Source organism: Notothenia rossii (assembly GCF_949606895.1).
Source record: "Notothenia rossii genome assembly, chromosome: 2".
Lineage (NCBI taxonomy): Eukaryota > Metazoa > Chordata > Actinopteri > Perciformes > Nototheniidae > Notothenia > Notothenia rossii.
The window spans coordinates 91,739,950-91,757,449 of NC_136904.1; the positions used below are offsets into that span (position 1 = coordinate 91,739,950).

At 41.7% G+C, this 17,500-nt stretch overlaps 1 protein-coding gene across 6 annotated transcripts in view; it reads left to right on the forward strand.

Annotated features, from left to right (window-relative positions):
- Positions 1-17,500, forward strand: part of satb2 (SATB homeobox 2) — a 72,789-nt gene that overhangs the window by 34,003 nt on the left and 21,286 nt on the right. For 2 of the 6 annotated variants that reach the window (XM_079664620.1, XM_079664623.1), the window contains 9 exons: positions 4,387-4,519; positions 6,637-6,760; positions 7,753-7,855; positions 10,067-10,117; positions 10,252-10,829; positions 12,876-13,088; positions 14,155-14,241; positions 15,355-15,507; positions 16,925-17,119. In XM_079664620.1, coding sequence (XP_079520746.1) covers positions 4,387-4,519; positions 6,637-6,760; positions 7,753-7,855; positions 10,067-10,117; positions 10,252-10,829; positions 12,876-13,088; positions 14,155-14,241; positions 15,355-15,507; positions 16,925-17,119 — 1,637 coding nt within the window. The remainder of the gene's footprint in view (positions 1-4,386; positions 4,520-6,636; positions 6,761-7,752; positions 7,856-10,066; positions 10,118-10,251; positions 10,830-12,875; positions 13,089-14,154; positions 14,242-15,354; positions 15,508-16,924; positions 17,120-17,500) is intronic. The other 4 variants (XM_079664622.1, XM_079664624.1, XM_079664621.1 and 1 more) reach the window with 3 other exon arrangements.

The window sequence follows — 17,500 nt, forward strand, 5'->3', positions numbered from 1 at the left end:
TGTTGTGGATTGGTATTAAAATCAAAGACATGACTGATGTTAATCTTGTCATCTAACTTAACTTTTGATCCTAAATGAACCCCTAATTAGTTACTAACCCTAACCTCACTGATCTTATGAACACCCTGCATTAGCGTCAAACCCACCACTTCCTGTATCTTCCCACATTCTTCCTGTTTCCATTTTTGTTTACACATTTCGTAAAGTTAGATGGCACTTTAATAGCTAAGACCAACGACAAAGCGCATTCAAATGCTCCTTGGATGTTTCCATTTCCAGAGTTGGGAAGTTGTTCCTCTCACTTTGATGTGTTTGTGAGCTTTAAGTCATAATGTGGACACAACATGGCCGCTATAAAGAAGCCGTGTTGTATTCTAGTGTTTAAATTACCGTAATTTTCGGATTATAAACCGCGCCTTCCCTATTTTTCGACGCTGCGGTTTATATAACGGTGCGGCTAATCTATGGATTTTTACAGCTAACGGCCAACACCTTTAACTCTATGGGCTCTATGGCCGGTCCGCGCCCCCCACCTTTAAGCGGCGGGTTCCAGCAGGAAAAGCTGGAGGCCGGAAAAGAGTGAGACAGGTAGCGCGCAAAAGTAAAAGTGGAACCGAGAGTGGTATGCCGCTGCTGCGGCTTATATTCAGGTGCGCCTTATAGACCGAAAATTACGGTACACATTTATACGAGTTTCAATTATTGTTGTGTTTCTTAAGGGGCGTTGACGTGAATTTTTCCAAATGCAATGTGAACGAGAGTAAAACATAATTTGTGTGCCCAGCCTGTGAATCGGATCCACTCCAAAAGGTCCGTCCTTGTTTGACTAGTGTATATCCTCCTCATGCATAAGCTGTCTTAGAGGATGATTCTGGTTTATAAACAAATATTTTGAAGTGATTGCTAATCCATATTTGTCAGGGTAAACGCTACGATGAGCTTGCGGTGACGCTTTAATAAAAAGGGGGGCATGTGAAGACGTACTTTTAAAACAAAAAGTATTAACCTTACATTTTGCATGATATGTTTACTTGAATAAATGGATTTAGCTATAAATAGTTAATAGTCTTCAGCTTAAAGAAACAATGAGATAAAAACACAAATCTTACGATAAAAATTGACACTTCTCAGCATGACATCTCAAAAATGTCTTCTAATTATGGCTCAGTAATGCTCAATGAATTAAAACAGACTTATTCTATAATAAAGATGTTCCCTTAAATAAATATGCCTTATTACAAAGATGCAGACTAGTTTTTTCCCAATGAAAATGCACCATAACTCATATTAAGCCTTAAACTCTGTTGTTCCCTACGAGGTGGTCCCGACCTCCTCCGTATTATTTTACAGATTTCAGCGCAGAGGAGCACTCTCTAAAATAACAGCATGACAGATTTTCATCAAGAGAGGTTCCTCAGGGTGCAATGACGGGTGATGGGGGGGGGGGTGCGTCAGACGTATGGGGTTTCCCTCAATTTGTGCCAGGGGCTGGAGCTGGAACCATTTTTGGAAGAAGAAGCCTTCTCCTGTGTGTGTGTGTGTGTGTGTGTGTGTGTGTGTGTGTGTGTGTGTGTGTGTGTGTGTGTGTGTGTGTGTGTGTGTGTGTGTGTGTGTGTGTGTGTGTGTGTGTGTGTGTGTGTGTGTGTGTGTGTGTGTGTGTGTGTGTGTGTGTGTGTGTGTGTGTGTGTGTGTGTGTGTGTGTGTGTGTGTGTGTGTGTGTGTGTGTGAGAGAGAGTATGTAGGCTGCTGCTGCCATTAAGACTTATTCCAGCACGGGACAGTGAAATTACTGTGTGTACACTTGTATCAGTGTGTGTGTGTTTCGATGTGTGTGTGTGGATGGGCACACTCAGACATGAGCCAAGCCGCCGGCCCCGGCCACATGAAAGCGTGTCTTTGGGAGGTGGAATTTTAATGTGGAAATGGGAACAATGATTTCTACTTTTAAATGTGGACATGAAGCAGAGCCCATTGAACAGCAGACCAAAAAATGATGGATCAATTATTAATGCATTTACCATCCCATTGCGAGCGTGTGTGTGTATGTGTGTGTGAGAGTGTGTGTGTTTGCATGCGAGCGGGAACATGTACATGTCCACTTCTCTGTGTGCTGTCCTCGGTGAGTTTGTGTTTGTCTGCTTATTCACGCGTTTGCTTCCACCCAACTTGGCATTAGCGGAATTGTTATGGCTTATTTTCAGATGATCCAGTTCCTTGTGTGTGTGTGTGTGTGTGTGTGTGTGTGTGTGTGTGTGTGTGTGTGTGTGTGTGTGTGTGTGTGTGTGTGTGTGTGTGTGTGTGTGTGTGTGTGTGTGTGTGTGTGTGTGTGTGTGTGTGTGTGTGTGTGTGTGTGTGTGTGTGTGTGTGTGTGTGTGTGTGTGTGTGTGTGTGTGTGTGTGTGTGTGTTAAAGAAACAGAGAAAATAAGAAAAACAAGAGGAGGATGTGCTTTCCTCTCCCTGTCATAAAAAGAGTATTTTCTTCCATCTCTTTAAAATGCAATTCATCACGTCCTTTTTTACAAAACTCTGTTATGTGTGAAACTCATGTCGTCATCCGTGCAATCTGTAATTTCAAGAGATAAATTCACACAAATAGTATATAAAGTATGTGGAAATATAATTTGGTACCTATGTAATACTTACAAAGTATTACAAAAGTATTTATAAAAATCACATTTGCCGGCTCCATGCAGGTTAGGAAATGTAAAAACACATGTAAATATACAAATGTTCCATTAAAGGAGCTTTAATTCTAACATTTAGTGTTTTTTGAGTCAGACTATCTTTTCTCACAAAACTCTGACATTTCTTATTTAATTAAGACAGAAAACTGAGCTTTTATTTTGAAAAGCGAGATTTATTTGCAGCCCAGGTGACCTCAAACGAGGAACTACCGTTACAAAACAGATTTTTGGTTCTAATTTCTTTTAATTTTTTTTAACGTTATGATGGTGGTTTTACATGAAGTTGGGGTCCCCCTTTCCGTTCAGAGGGGATTCAATGATGCTCCCCCTGTACGGCCAGATAATGAAGAACACAGCTCGGCCTGACGGGAATCAAAGATATAATGGAGATATACAGTAAACACAGGGAAGCAGGACAAAGAGAGAAAGGGGAGTCTAAAGGGGGGAGAGAGGAGGACGATATGATGGGATGGGGGAAACAGAGGGGAGACTTCTCAGGACCCGTCTGGATCTCATTTGGAGGATCGTAATGCGATTAGCTTTGTTTAGTTTTCACAGCTCCAGCCAGTCCCCATGAAAAACATCTGAGTGTGTGTAAGAGTGTGTGAACGTGGAGATGAAGTGTGTTTGTGTGTATCATGTTATTTATTCAGTCCTTATTTGACAAACACTAAACAAAGACAGCATATTACCTTCCATTGTGACCCACTTACGTTAGCTTTCTGTACGCTAGGATTCAGTTTTATATCCTCCTGAAATCCTTTCTTTAGCTTAGCGAAAAAATGCTTAACGTGAAGTCATGTGACCGCGTTGTAGTTCCTTTATAGCCCAACATTAGCCGCCTTTAGCTTAGCGGTGGTGGCTTGAAGTCATGTGACCGTGCTGTAGTTCCTTTATAGCCCAACATTAGCCACCTTTAGCTTAGCGGTGGTGACGTGAAGTCATGTGACCGTGCTGTAGTTCCTTTATAGCCCAACATTAGCCTCCTTTAGCTTAGCGGTGGTGAAGTGAAGTCATGTGACCGTGCTGTAGTTCCTTTATACCCCAACATTATTTTCCTTTAGCTTAGCGGTGGTGACGTGAAGTCATGTCACCGTGCTGTAGTTCCTTTATAGCCCAACATTAGCTTCCTTTATCTTAGCGGTGGTGACGTGAAGTCATGTCACCGTGCTGTAGTTCCTTTATAGCCCAACATTAGCCACCTTTAGCTTAGCGGTGGTGGCGTGAAGTCATGTGACCGTGCTGTAGTTCCTTTATAGCCCAACATTAGCCTCCTTTAGCTTAGCGGTGGTGGCGTGAAGTCATGTGACCGTGCTGTAGTTCCTTTATAGCCCAACATTAGCCACCTTTAGCTTAGCGGTGGTGGCGTGAAGTCATGTGACCGTGCTGTAGTTCCTTTATACCCCAACATTATTTTCCTTTAGCTTAGCGGTGGTGACGTGAAGTCATGTCACCGTGCTATAGTTCCTTTATAGCCCAACATTAGCCTCCTTTAGCTTAGCGGTGGTGAAGTGAAGTCATGTGACCGTGCTGTAGGTCCTTTATAGTCTAATGTTAACTTTTTACTTCTGGCAATTGCATTGACGATTAAAAAACCATAAAAGTGGCGATGAATTTCGTTACTGCTTTTTCATGTAATGTCAAAATGTTGATATACATAAAACCTCACAATGACAGAATGTGTCCATGTTTCTTGTGCAGGCATCATAAAGGTGGGCCGCTGGAACCCGATGCCGATCCACTTCCTGACGGACGCTCCTGAAGCCACGGTGGCCGACATGCTGATGGAGGTTTATCACATGGTCACTCTGCGCATCCAGCTGCAGAGGTCAGAGTGAGTGCTCATATCTCCCCTACACACACATTCACATCTAGATTCATTCTGTAGGTTTCAGTACGGCTGCACGGTTTGGAAATAAGTGTGAATATGTTGACTGATGTTGCTTTTGAGAAATGGTTAACAGGGGTTGGACTGATTGAAAGATGTATTCAAAAGGCTTTTTAAAAAACATATATTTTAATTGTTGCTTGTTTAGGGTGTAAGGGTTTAAACACCGGACCTTTAACATGTCAGTGTGTTTCATCATATTACATTTTTCCCAGAAAAAAAAGTTATACTTGCAAATAAAATATATAACCTAGAGTAGTTGATGAAGAAACCGTTTCATCACGTATATTATGTCATGCCAACTCACACAATCATGCATATATGAACGTAGATATAAGAGGATCTGTGCCAAACAAAGATATTTAAGCGGGTAGAGTACAATTAGTATGACGGGAAATCTCTGCAACCCGACAATTCAGAATAATATTTACACACATCTTTCTGTAAACAAAAATTGCATTAGCCAATGTCGCAATTTGAATGTAGCTCAAACACAATAATACATCTAAAAATGAGTACAACAACTAATATTGATTGTTTTTGGGGGTACATTTTTGATATTTTTTGCAAAGAGTGAATTCTGAATAATATTTACACATACTTTGCTGTTATATGAATATTGCACCAGCCTGATTTGTGATTCCTACAAAATGTCGATAACTCGTGTAGCTTCAGATTTCAGTATAGGATAAACTAGAAAGTAGGGCTGCTCAATTAATCGTATTTTAATCGCGATTACGATGATGGCTTGCAACGATTACGAAAACAACGTAATCGAAATAAAACGATTTTCTTTTAATTATTACTTTTTTTTTTTTTTTTTTTTTCAGTTGAATTATACTTAAAGTTCAGGGTGATCAACTGTTAAAAACATACTGTTCAAAAAAAAATTCTCCAATAAATGTATGTTTTCAAAGTCAATGGATAATCGTTTTTAATAATCGTGATATCAATTATTGACCCAAATAATCGAGATGATGATTTTTGCCATAATCGAGCAGCCCTACCAGAAAGTAACATTCTGTGGAAACCTCTCACTGATTCAGACTCTCGGTCCGCTGGGCGACTGATGTCATTGCAGCTGATTGCAGTTTAAGAATTTACCATATCTATCAAATTTGCAAAGCGGCGATATTGAAACTGTAAACAACCCGCTGGGGATTTATCTATTATCTGCGAGAGTCCGCGTGCCAGGAAAACAAAGAGTGAAGCCGGGTCCTGATGGACAGATAAAAGCCAGATAAACTCCAGATGAGAGGAGTTTTATCGTTATTGTCCTGGAACATACCAGCCAGGTTTGTTTACATGTTTGTGTGTGCGTATCCATGGCGATGGAAGAGGTCTGGCAATCTTTGTGCTCAAGAGTAGAAATGATTCATTTTGAGGTTAAAATATAAAACAGGGAGATTGTGGGGAGATACAGGAAGTGGAGGGTTTGAGGTTAATGCGGGATGTGTGTGAGGTCAGAGGGGTTAGGGCTTCATTTGGGGTTCATTTAGGATTAAAGGAAACGTTTAATGAGAACATGGATGTCACTCTGGTGTCTGTACTGTAGTTAGCTTAGCTTAGCATAAAGACAGGGGGGGAACTGCTTGCCTGGCTCTGTTTCAAGGAACAAAATCAATCTAAAAACACTTTAAACCTAATCTTCAAACTACTACATACTATTTTTTTTAATATGTGTTGGATTGTTAAAAAGATGATACATTATAGGATAGTAAAATAGAAAAGTTATTGTAAATTAGTTTAATTATTTGGGATTTAATTGTTCTTTTGATTTATTTTGCTTCCTTTTTAGATAATCTAAGCTGTTTCCTGTTCTAATGCTAAGCTAAGCTAACAGTTTTGTGGCTCTCCGAACCGCCATAAAAACTCCAAACACACAAGATTTGTAGATATCTTTTCATATAAATCTCTCAGAAAAAGTGAAAGCGCAATGCCCACAATATCAAACTCTTCCTTTAATTGTCACTGTTGTTTTTGTGTTGATGTTTAGTGCTGTTGTTTCTCTATTTGTTTATTTAAAACTTGTCTGACTTCTGTGTGTGTGTTTTTTGTTTCAGTTTTTCAAAGATGGAGGACCTCCCCTCTGAACAGTGGAACCACACGACGGTGAGGAACGCTCTCAAAGATCTGCTGAGGGAGATGAACCAAAGCACTCTGGCCAAAGAGTGTCCACTGTCACAGGTAACAACAACAACAACAACAACAGAAACTAAGAGAAGTGCTTGTCAAATCAATAACCCTTTATATCTACTCTTGAGAATAATGTTCATAATACAAGTTTATTAATAAGTTGTTCAAAGTCAACCAGGAACTGTTGAATTAAATCGAAACTAAACTCTTTAGTTAAAAACACATAATTTAAAGGGACATTTAAGCTATTTAATGTCAGACATATGTGAGTTGTAATAAAGTGTCCCTCTTGCTTATATTAAAATGTTCTCTTATAAGTTTTATTTAGTCTTGATTTGAAACATCTCTCTCACTGATTAGACCAACACATGTCCCGACTAATGACTAAAGTCAGCTCTCATGAGAAAGACATTTCAAATTAATCCTACATTGCTTATTGCTACATTTTAATCAAACTCCACCCCACAGAATGAAGCAGTGTCTCCTCAATTATGTTCAACTCCCCAGCTGCATGTTCAGCCCTCTAGGCTGCTGTGTCAGATTTATGTGTGTGTGTGTGTGTGTGTGTGTGTGTGTGTGTGTGTGTGTGTGTGTGTGTGTGTGTGTACTGTGTTTAAATGCAGCTCTGGTGTTGATCGCAGCTTCAATTGTAAGCATGTGTGTGTGTGTGTGTGTGTGTGTGTGTGTGTGTGTGTGTGTGTGTGTGTGTGTGTGTGTGTGTGTGTGTGTGTGTGTGTGTGTGTGTGTGTGTGTGTGTGTGTGTGTGTGTGTGTGTGTGTGTGTGTGTGTGTGTGTGTGTGTGTGTGTGTGTGTGTGTGTGTGTGTGTGTGTGTGTGTGTGTGTGTGTGTGTGTGTGTGGCTGGAGATTCCCTCTCTGCACTGCCTCCAGTTTCCATGGGTGGCTTCTAATCATGATTCATGTTTGTCTATTTATTGTGTGTGTGTGTGTGTGTGTGTTTATGTGAGCCATGAGGTTGTTGCGTGAGTGTAAGCATTTCATATTATACTGGTTATTAATTATCTTCGCCCTCTCTGTCTCTCAGAGTATGATTTCCTCCATCGTGAACAATTCCTACTACGCCAACGTCTCCACCGCCAAATGCCAGGAGTTTGCTCGTTGGTACAAGAGATATAAAAACATGAAAGGTGAGAAAAACTACTTATTTTAAAGAGGCCCTATTATGCTTTTCAAAAGGCCTTAGAAATGAGGGTAATAGGACCCTTTAAGCGCTCTTTCAGTTCACAGATAGTTTCCAACATGAAGTAAGGACCGACAACAAGATATGTTGGAATTTTGTTTATATCTCAAGGGAAGCTGTGTGCAGCAGTTGCAGGTATTACATTTCGAAAAGTGCAAATGTATACATTAGAAAGTATAAATATAGTTGCGAATCCAAAATATACTCTATGCCAAAGTTAGAATCATTTGTGATGGTTACCAAACATAAATATGTACAATATTTAAACTCAAGTACAGGTTGACCATGATAATGTCCAATATGTTGCACATGATGTCGTAAATCAAATTTTACTGATGATAATCCAGAGGTCACAAAATGATTCTTGGGGTAGGTAATAATAAAAGAACAAACTATTTTTGGGTCTTTTCTTTAATATTTGCTTTAGTTTTAAGAATATTTCCCCTCTAGACATTATTTAAATTAACTACAAACAATCTGAGGATGAAAAATGAGCCTTCTGCTGAATATGCAAGTATCATTAGTCAATAGTTTGACCGCAGAATAAATTTGTAATTTTTGATTTAACAACAGAATCCCAATGCTGATAGACTCTAACGGCATGCAAACTTCTTACCAAAGAAACTCCAATCCATGTCTTTTTGTAATCACATTGCTAGAAAACTCCACTTCCTTTTAAAACACACCATGAAGCTAGATTTAAAGGTTAAAGTCACCACATAGCTGTGCCTTGAGATCACATGTGTCAAACTCAAGGCCCGGGGGCCAAATCAGGCCCGTGGTGGATTTAATTTGGGTCCTCAGGATAATTTCTAATCACTATTAGATCTGGCCCTCCGGTATATTGCTCTCACACCTTCACTCCATCCTGAGGGTCTCCTCAGCTCAGAGCCTGAGCCCAAACATTGATGACCTTGCACCCAAGATGAGATGCCAAGTATCTGAACTAGCATCACAGAGCAGCACACTGAGTTTAATGGATGTTTCCTTCTGCACTTTCTCTCTCACGACAACAGGGCATGTTTGGTTTCTCTTTGAGGGAAATAGTTTTGTTGAAGCTGTTGTTGGCCTGTGGAGAAATGTACTGATAAGAAATGACTCTGGAGAAGCTGCAGATAGAGCCATAAGAAATGAATCAACTGATTATTTAATGTTTAATGTTGTTTTTATAGGCAATCATTTAAGCTTTGTTAGTTCCTGGTTTAATATGTGCAATAAGTTCATTTCAATAAGTTCTGCAATAAACATTGAACCAGTCCGGCCCTCCACTAGTACCCATTTTTTTATTTTGGCCCACTGTGTATTTCAGTTTGACCCCCCCTGATGCACAGCTTTAAAAATGTATTTCCACTTCACGATCATCTGAGATAAAACAATGTCTTTCTGCAACAAGCTTTTGACGTTTCTTTGATACATTAGGAAGTTGAAAGCTCAGTAGTCAGCGTTTCAGAAACACTCAGCTATTCTCTGTTGACCGCGATTACATCTTTCTAGAAATGAATGAACGCAAACACACAGCAGTGGCCTCCTCTTCTGTAAAGAGGCGAGGCGCTGCGTATGCACTCGCTGTAAATCATAAAGTAAATATAAGAATGTAAACACATTTAACTGGGAATATAATTCAAGCGCGGTGGCTTGATCATAAATGCTGCAGGGTTTCTTTCATCAGGTGAAATCCAACACGGCACTATAAATAAAAACCTGTGCTGTACATATCTGTGACTCCCACACAACATATAAATCAGCTTCAGACATGCAACCTGGGATAAAAGGTGGATGTAAATATGGCTTTGTAGAAAAAACTGAATGCCTTGCTACTTGGAGGGGTGTGAGGTTACACCCTTCTCCTGGCTGTAGTTCCAAAAGAGCTGACTTCGCTCTGATTGGCTGCTACACCTGTCAATCAGAGCTTTTTTCTCTGAATGAATATTTATGTTTTGAATGTGAAGTTGTATGTTACTTGAAAACAGAAGTTGACAGATAAATCTCACCTCACGGTTCCATTGTTTTGAGCACTATTCATGCATGTCAGCTTCAAAGCTAATAACGAGGTCCTTCAGGGGAGATTGTTGTGACGTTTTTTTCACGTTTGTATATAAATAACATTTTAGCCTTACCTACTGAAAGATTTTCTTTCTCTATGTGTTTTGTTGAGCAGTAGATTACTTGGAGAAGATGTGGTCTGGACGAGATGCTGCTGGAATAAAAAGTAAGGACTCTTTAAAGTGTTTGTTTGACCGACCTCACCGCCTCATTCAATTCTGAGTATTATCATATACTGAAAAACAAAGACACTTTAGCGTGCATGTTAACCTAGTGACCGTCTCTTCTTCCTCTTTCCAGTAGAGAGAGACAACATGGCGGACTTCTGCGTGCTGGGCCAGAGACCCCCCCCTCCTCACCTGTCCGGCCTGGCTCAGCTCGTGCACCTGGGGTCCGGCAGCCCCCTCCTTAAAGCTGGAGACCCTCAGAATCCCTCACAGCATCCTCTTACCCCCCAACAACAACAACAACAACAACAACAAGCCTCTCCTCACGGCCCGATGCATCACAGCCCCCCCCTCCGAACGGGCCAGGTTCCTCACCCTCCTCCCCCCTCCCTGCTGGGTCCAGGTGGGCTACTTTCCCCCCAACTTTCCCCTCAACTGGTGCGACAACAGCTCGCCATGGCCCACCTCATCAACCAGCAGCTAGCCGTTAGCCGCCTGCTAGCCCACCAGCACCCACAGGCCATCAACCAGCAGTTCCTCAACCACCCGCCCATCCCTAGGGGGTCCAAAATGGGAGGAGACCATCCAGGGAGCAACGCCTCCAACCCCGCAGACGTCTCCTGTGAAATCTACCAGCAGGTCAGAGACGAGCTGAAGAGAGCTAGTGTCTCGCAGGCCGTGTTCGCCCGTGTGGCTTTCAACCGCACACAGGTAGGAAAAACAGGACCGACTGTGGTCAAGAAGTTAGGAGACAGTGGGGGGAGGAAGAGGAAGGAAGGAAGGACGAGGACAGAAAGGAGGAGAGAGGGTAGCTTCATTCATAGAGATGGTGTCATTGAGTCAGGAAAGGGTTAAAGGTCACCTATTATGCAAAATGCACTTCTTCATGTCTCTTCTACATCAACATGTGTCCCCTCTTCTTCATGTCTCTTCTACATCAACATGTGTCCCCTCTTCTTCATGTCTCTTCTACATCAACATGTGTCCCCTCTTCTCCATTTCTCTTCTACATCAACATGTGTCCCCTCTTCTTCATGTCTCTTCTACATCAACATGTGTCCCCTCTTCTTCATGTCTCTTCTACATCAACATGTGTCCCCTCTTCTCCATGTCTCTTCTACATCAACATGTGTCCCCTCTGTGGAAAGAGACTCTGAAAGTTTCAGGAACAAAGATTCTCTCTCTTTTTGATCCATTTCTATAAAAACCTGTCTGAAAATGAGCTGATCAGATTTTGGCCACTTTATGATGTCATAACGATGTTTTGTCTTGTGTAACCATTAGCCAATCACCAACCAAGGTACCCCCCCCCCCCCCCCCCCCCCCCCCCCTTATCACCTGAATCTCCTCCTAGTGCACCATTGAGTTCTTTGTAACCAAATGTCTCCCAGAGGGGCGTGGGGAGGGGCTCCTTATTTTCATCTAAAGTAACAGACAGAGAATCAGCACTTTGGAAACAGGGCTGAAACAGAGGGGATTATGGGTAATGCTGCAATGATCTGTTTGGTGTTTTCAGCCAATCAGGTTCCATATATATCTGAGACCTGTGATGTATTGAGTATAATAGGGGACCTTTAAATATTCCTTCCAGGGTGGGGGTGAATGACGTACTTTTGTAGGCTGTCCCGGATGTCTTTATCGAGCGACTGATTATAGTTCTCACTCCCTCACACCATCTCAGTCGAGAAGAGATAATCGCCGTATTTGATAGAAATAAATAGTCATTTTTCTTCTCACAGCGTTAGGCTAATTCTGTGGTCACCCTCTTCGGGGGATTAGCGTTAGCGTAGCAGGGTAGCGTGCTGGGTCATTGGGTTTTGCACCTGATGCATTCAGGCTGTGCTAAACGGGTTAGCTCACGCCCCATTAGAGCAGTGCAATGGGAGGTAGACCTGTCTGTGTAGAGGCCAGGTGTGTGTGTGTGTGTGTGTGTGTGTGTGTGTGTGTGTGTGTGTGTGTGTGTGTGTGTGTGTGTGTGTGTGTGTGTGTGTGTGTGTGTGTGTGTGTGTGTGTGTGTGTGTGTGTGTGTGTGTGTGTGTGTGTGTGTGTGTGTGTGTGTGTGTGTGTGTGTGTGTGTGTGTGTGTGTGTGTGTGTCAAAGATATATGCTAATCATGTTCATTCATCTTTATTGTTTTTCAGTTCTAACCAATTTTTACAAGTACATTTATTTGAGTAGGAGTCCTACAGTTGTGCTTTACTTAGGATTTTGTATTTTACTAATATGATAATATTTTTGCACAAACAACAAAAACATGTACAAATATAAAGTGTTGTTGAAGTAGAAGCAAAATGTTTTAAAATTAGTCATGCTAAAATTTCATTGTAACAGGTTTTAACATGTCGTGAATTCCTGCTTTTTATTAAATTATTGTTATATATTTGTTTTGACGGTTGATTGGCCAAAACCCAGTGTCACTTTGGGTTCTGGTTAATTGCAACAAAATGTATTTTAAACTATTTTAACGATAATAATCATTTGTTGTCGTCCAAAATGGGCTCCAACTGAAACAGTGCCTTCCTGTTTTACATGAATACTTTAGTAATAAAACCTTAATTATATAATGACATATTACAGGAGACATTCTTCTGCATCGAATATGTTAACTTAAGTATTTTTGCGAGCATCCATCTTCAGTGCATATGAGTCTGTACATGAACACTAGAGGTTTGAATTGATTGATATTGAGTCCATTCTCTAACCCCATGCCCCCCCCCCCCCCCCCCCCCCCCCCCTCGGTGTGTTTTCTCTCCTCAGGGTCTGCTGTCAGAGATCTTGAGGAAAGAGGAAGACCCCCGCACGGCCTCTCAGTCTCTGCTGGTGAACCTGAAGGCCATGCAGAACTTCTTGAACCTGGCGGAGAGCGAGAGAGACCGGATCTACCAGGAGGAGAGAGAGCGCACCATGAACCCCACGGTGGGCCTCCCCGCCTCCAACTCCTCCAGCCCCGGAGCCCCTCGCCTCTCTCAGGTCAGTGCCGCAAACACACTGGGCGTGAGCTTCCAGAGACACTATTTCAACTGTTGTGTCTTCATTAATATGGGTAACCCATCCTCTTTTTACTATACTTACTTTAACTAAGTTGGGGTTCAAGTATTCTACATTTAAGATTTCAACATGTTACAAAGTTGAATTTCTTCCCGAAAAATAAACAACAACGAGTAAACTACTTATAATTTATGTTATGGGTTCATATTTGACAAACAATAGCCTCTTCTTAAAATTAAGTCCAACCTCCACATGCTGTGTGTGTGTGTGTGTGTGTGTGTGTGTGTGTGTGTGTGTGTGTGTGTGTGTGTGTGTGTGTGTGTGTGTGTGTGTGTGTGTGTGTGTGTGTGTGTGTGTGTGTGTGTGTGTGTGTGTGTGTGTGTGTGTGTGTGTGTGTGTGTGTGTGTGTGTGTGTGTGTGTGTGTGTGTGTGTGTGTGTGTGTGTGTGTGTGTACGCTTCGCTGAGAGGTTGTGTCCTGCAGAAAAAAAAATAATGAATCTATGACAACTTTTACGGTAAATGTTTGTCTCTGCTCTGATTTAACAATAATTGTTTGTATTGCAAAATCCGATAAACAAAGTTAAAAAAGAAACATTGACACAATAACATCCTCACTAGACAGGATAGAGATGCATACAAAACTAAAACAGAAAACAATGCATCTTCAATTTACTGTAAGTCAAAGTTAATAATATAATTAAATGATTAGTTAATGTATTGATAAACCATATATCGAAGCTGTCAAAAAAGAAAGAATGAGGTATAATAAATAACATTTAAAAAATGCACAAAAGTTACACACATATGCAAAAAGAATGGATGTTGATGTTGGAAATAGTGGCATTCAAAAGTCAGAAGAAACCTTATTGAGACCTTTTTCCTATTTTAAATAATGGTAAGACCAACACCTCCTCACAAAATGTCACATAGTCTACCACGGTACAGACGCCACCGCCGTGTTGAGATGTTCTTAGAGACTGCATGTGTGACGTAAACAAGTGACTGTAACTTGCATACATGTGTGTGTTGGGTGTGTGTGCTGCACAGAAGGTGTGGGAGAGGGGCCTGGAGGACCAGCTCACTCCTGATACCTGGGCCTCCATCTGGAAGAACAAGACTAAGATCTCCAGCTCGGTGAGTTATCTCCCTCCTCTCAGAGATCAGAGCAGGCTGCAGAGAGTCACGTCCGAAACCCTTAAACAGATTCCACTTATAATGGAGAAAGGGCTTCAAAGCCATCGGAGCATATTGTAAACACCAAGCACATTGTGCAGCATTTCTTTCCATGTGCACATAACAGTTCAGCAACATCAGTGATAAGGAGTCCCCTCTGTGTGTTCTATTCTTATTATGTCTATGTAAAATAATCTGCGCTCGGTTTACACTGAGGGAATGTGAGCTGGCTGGTCTGTGCATGTCTCGTGGACGACTTCAAACGCTGTGTATACAAGCTCTCGGAGAGCCAATACATGCTCATTCAAACAGAAACAACAAAGAAAGACAAAAGAGGACGACTTAATGACTTTGATCTGTAAACAAAATTCATGTGGAGACGTACGCTGCAGATGTTCAGGAAAGTCTGCAGCGAGAGCCGATCGTCAGCTGATGATATCTCCTCTTGTTTACACGTGATTCACTTTTTAGAAAATACTTTACGGGCTTTCTGCAGATTCCTACGAGCTAGATTTAAAAATGTATTTTGCCTCTCGGATGGAATTGAATGCAGATTTGTTTACGCTGTTTGGATCTGCATGACGATACCGCAAGAGTCTTTCAGTAACGTTTACAAATATATATATATTTAATCAATTATTTGGATATTTGATCTTGCAATGAGATTAAAAAACAAAGCATAACTTCTTAAGTTTTTAAGACTTTAAAACAATTGATTTAATTCATTTTAATAAAAATTAAGGCCTTTTTTTAACATTATTATTCAATGCATTTTAACACTTTTTAAGGATCCATTCCAGAGGCACCCTTTTTAATAGTTTAAAATGACATTACTTTATTTCATTCTGTGTTTTTACTCAAAGCAACTAACACTCAAAACATCAAGAATCCTGCATGTATATTAGTTTTAAAATAGCCAAACATTTGAAATAGCTACCTACAGAAATTAGACATTTTTATTAACAAATATATATATATACAAACAACTCATCTTATAGCGTCTCCTCTTAGACATCAGGATGTTTCATTTGTGCTCACTGTGTATAACAGAGTAATGTTGATCTTCCCTCGCAGCCCAAGCCCCCCGGCCCGGCCCCTGATCTCCCTCTGAAGCTGGAGTCTCTGGTCAGCATCACGTCAGGAATCTACGACGAGATCCAGCAGGAGATGAAGAGAGCCAAGGTCTCCCAAGCGCTGTTCGCTAAGGTGGCCGCCAACAAGAGCCAGGTGAGGGGACACTGGGGAGAGGACTCAGCATCAGGTTTAAAGCCAAAGCCAACCTTACTGTCAACCTTTCAGTTTGTGTGCACAGACAGAGAGATCAAAACACCGTTTCCCACAATCCTGAATACAAAAATATATAAAAATATGTATGCAAATATGTATATACCTACATATACACAATCAACAGACACATGTATACATATGAAATCATTAAGACGTAAACAAAAGCACAACAATCAATTAATACAAAATAACAGTCACTTCAATATCTTTGAGAAATGTGTGACTTACCAAGTAGGTGTTCAAATACAAGGAGTATGCTTCATCAGGCCCAAAGAAAGAGTGGCTGTGAGAGGAACCAAGGACTCCAATAGACAGGAAATGTAGAAGAACAAACATAACGTATATGTTTTATATATTGAAATATAAAGAGAGTCAACACACAGGACCTAAATGCTTTTACTTATGCTTTGAGATGCGAGTTAAACGATGTAAGCGTGAGGTAAAGGCAGTACCATGTGGAGATGTATGCATCATGTATACACTACATGCATGCATCTCTGTGTGTGTGAGAGCAGTTAGCGCGGTCCCCCAGGTTGTTGGGTTTAGGGGGGGGGAGGGGGGGGGTCACGGCTCAGCGCTCCCATCTGCTGCAGCTGGCCAGAGGACGGAGAGGAGACGATCAGCTATCAGTGGCTGGTTGAACACAACAGCTGGTGGCAAACTGAGGCAGTCTAGCAGATATAATCAAATCTTCTCCAGCTCTCCTTCCCCCAGCTTCCACTCCTACATTCACCACACACACTCCATCAAACCTTCCCCACTCTTTTTGATGATAATCGCCCAAAACTTTCTGTCTGTTGTTTCCCATTTAAAGGTCACCTATTATGCAAAATCCACTTCTTCATGTCTTTTTGACATAATATCATATTATCATAATATCGTCCCCTTTTAGTTTCAGCTCAGCTTGCTTGGATACTCTGGGAAGGTGGTACTAGAAGAAATGTGCCTTTAGGGCGAATTACAACATCTGTCCAGGGACTGCAGATGAGAAATAGCCTCTTGTCTAACTCTGGCACATTTACAGAGATGTTGATTAATGTGCACTGTCCCTGTTAGATACATGGATGAAAACAAAGAGCACGTTTCATGTTCTATGCACAACCCCCACAAGGAGTCAAAAACACCAGTAGCCTGCAGTCAAAATGCAACCATCTAACTCTCTCTCAAAAACATGTTTCCCACAACATGGAAGTCTTGGCTTAACCCCCACCTTCTTGCTCCTGGGCTTGCTTGGGAACTCTGGAAAGGTGGTACTAGAAGAAGTTGTATGTTCTATGCACAACCCCCAGAAGGAGTCAAAATGCAACCGTTTCCCACATCATAGAAGTCTTGGTCTAACCCCACCTTCTCTCTCCAGGGCTGGCTGTGTGAGCTGCTCCGCTGGAAGGAGAACCCGAGCCCGGAGAACCGCACGCTGTGGGAGAACCTGTGCACCATCCGGAGGTTCCTGACGATGCACCAGAACGAGAGAGACCTGGCGTACGAGGAGGAGTCGAGACACCACCACAACGAGAGGCTGCACACCGTGCTGCACCTGCCCCAGGACACACAGGTGAGAAACACACCTGTTTACAGACTAACACACACGACACACACGACACACACCTCGTATCCCTCAGTCTACACACACCAACACACACCGACACACACCTCGTATCCCTCAGTCTACACACACCAACACACACCTCGTATCCCTCAGTTTACACACACCAACACACACCTCGTATCTCTCAGTCTACACACACCAACACACACCACGTATCCCTCAGTCTACACACACCAACACACACCTCGTATCCCTCAGTTTACACACACCAACACACACCTCGTATCTCTCAGTCTACACACACCAACACACACCACGTATCCCTCAGTCTACACACACCAACACACACCTCGTATCTTTCAGTCTACACACACCAACACACACCAA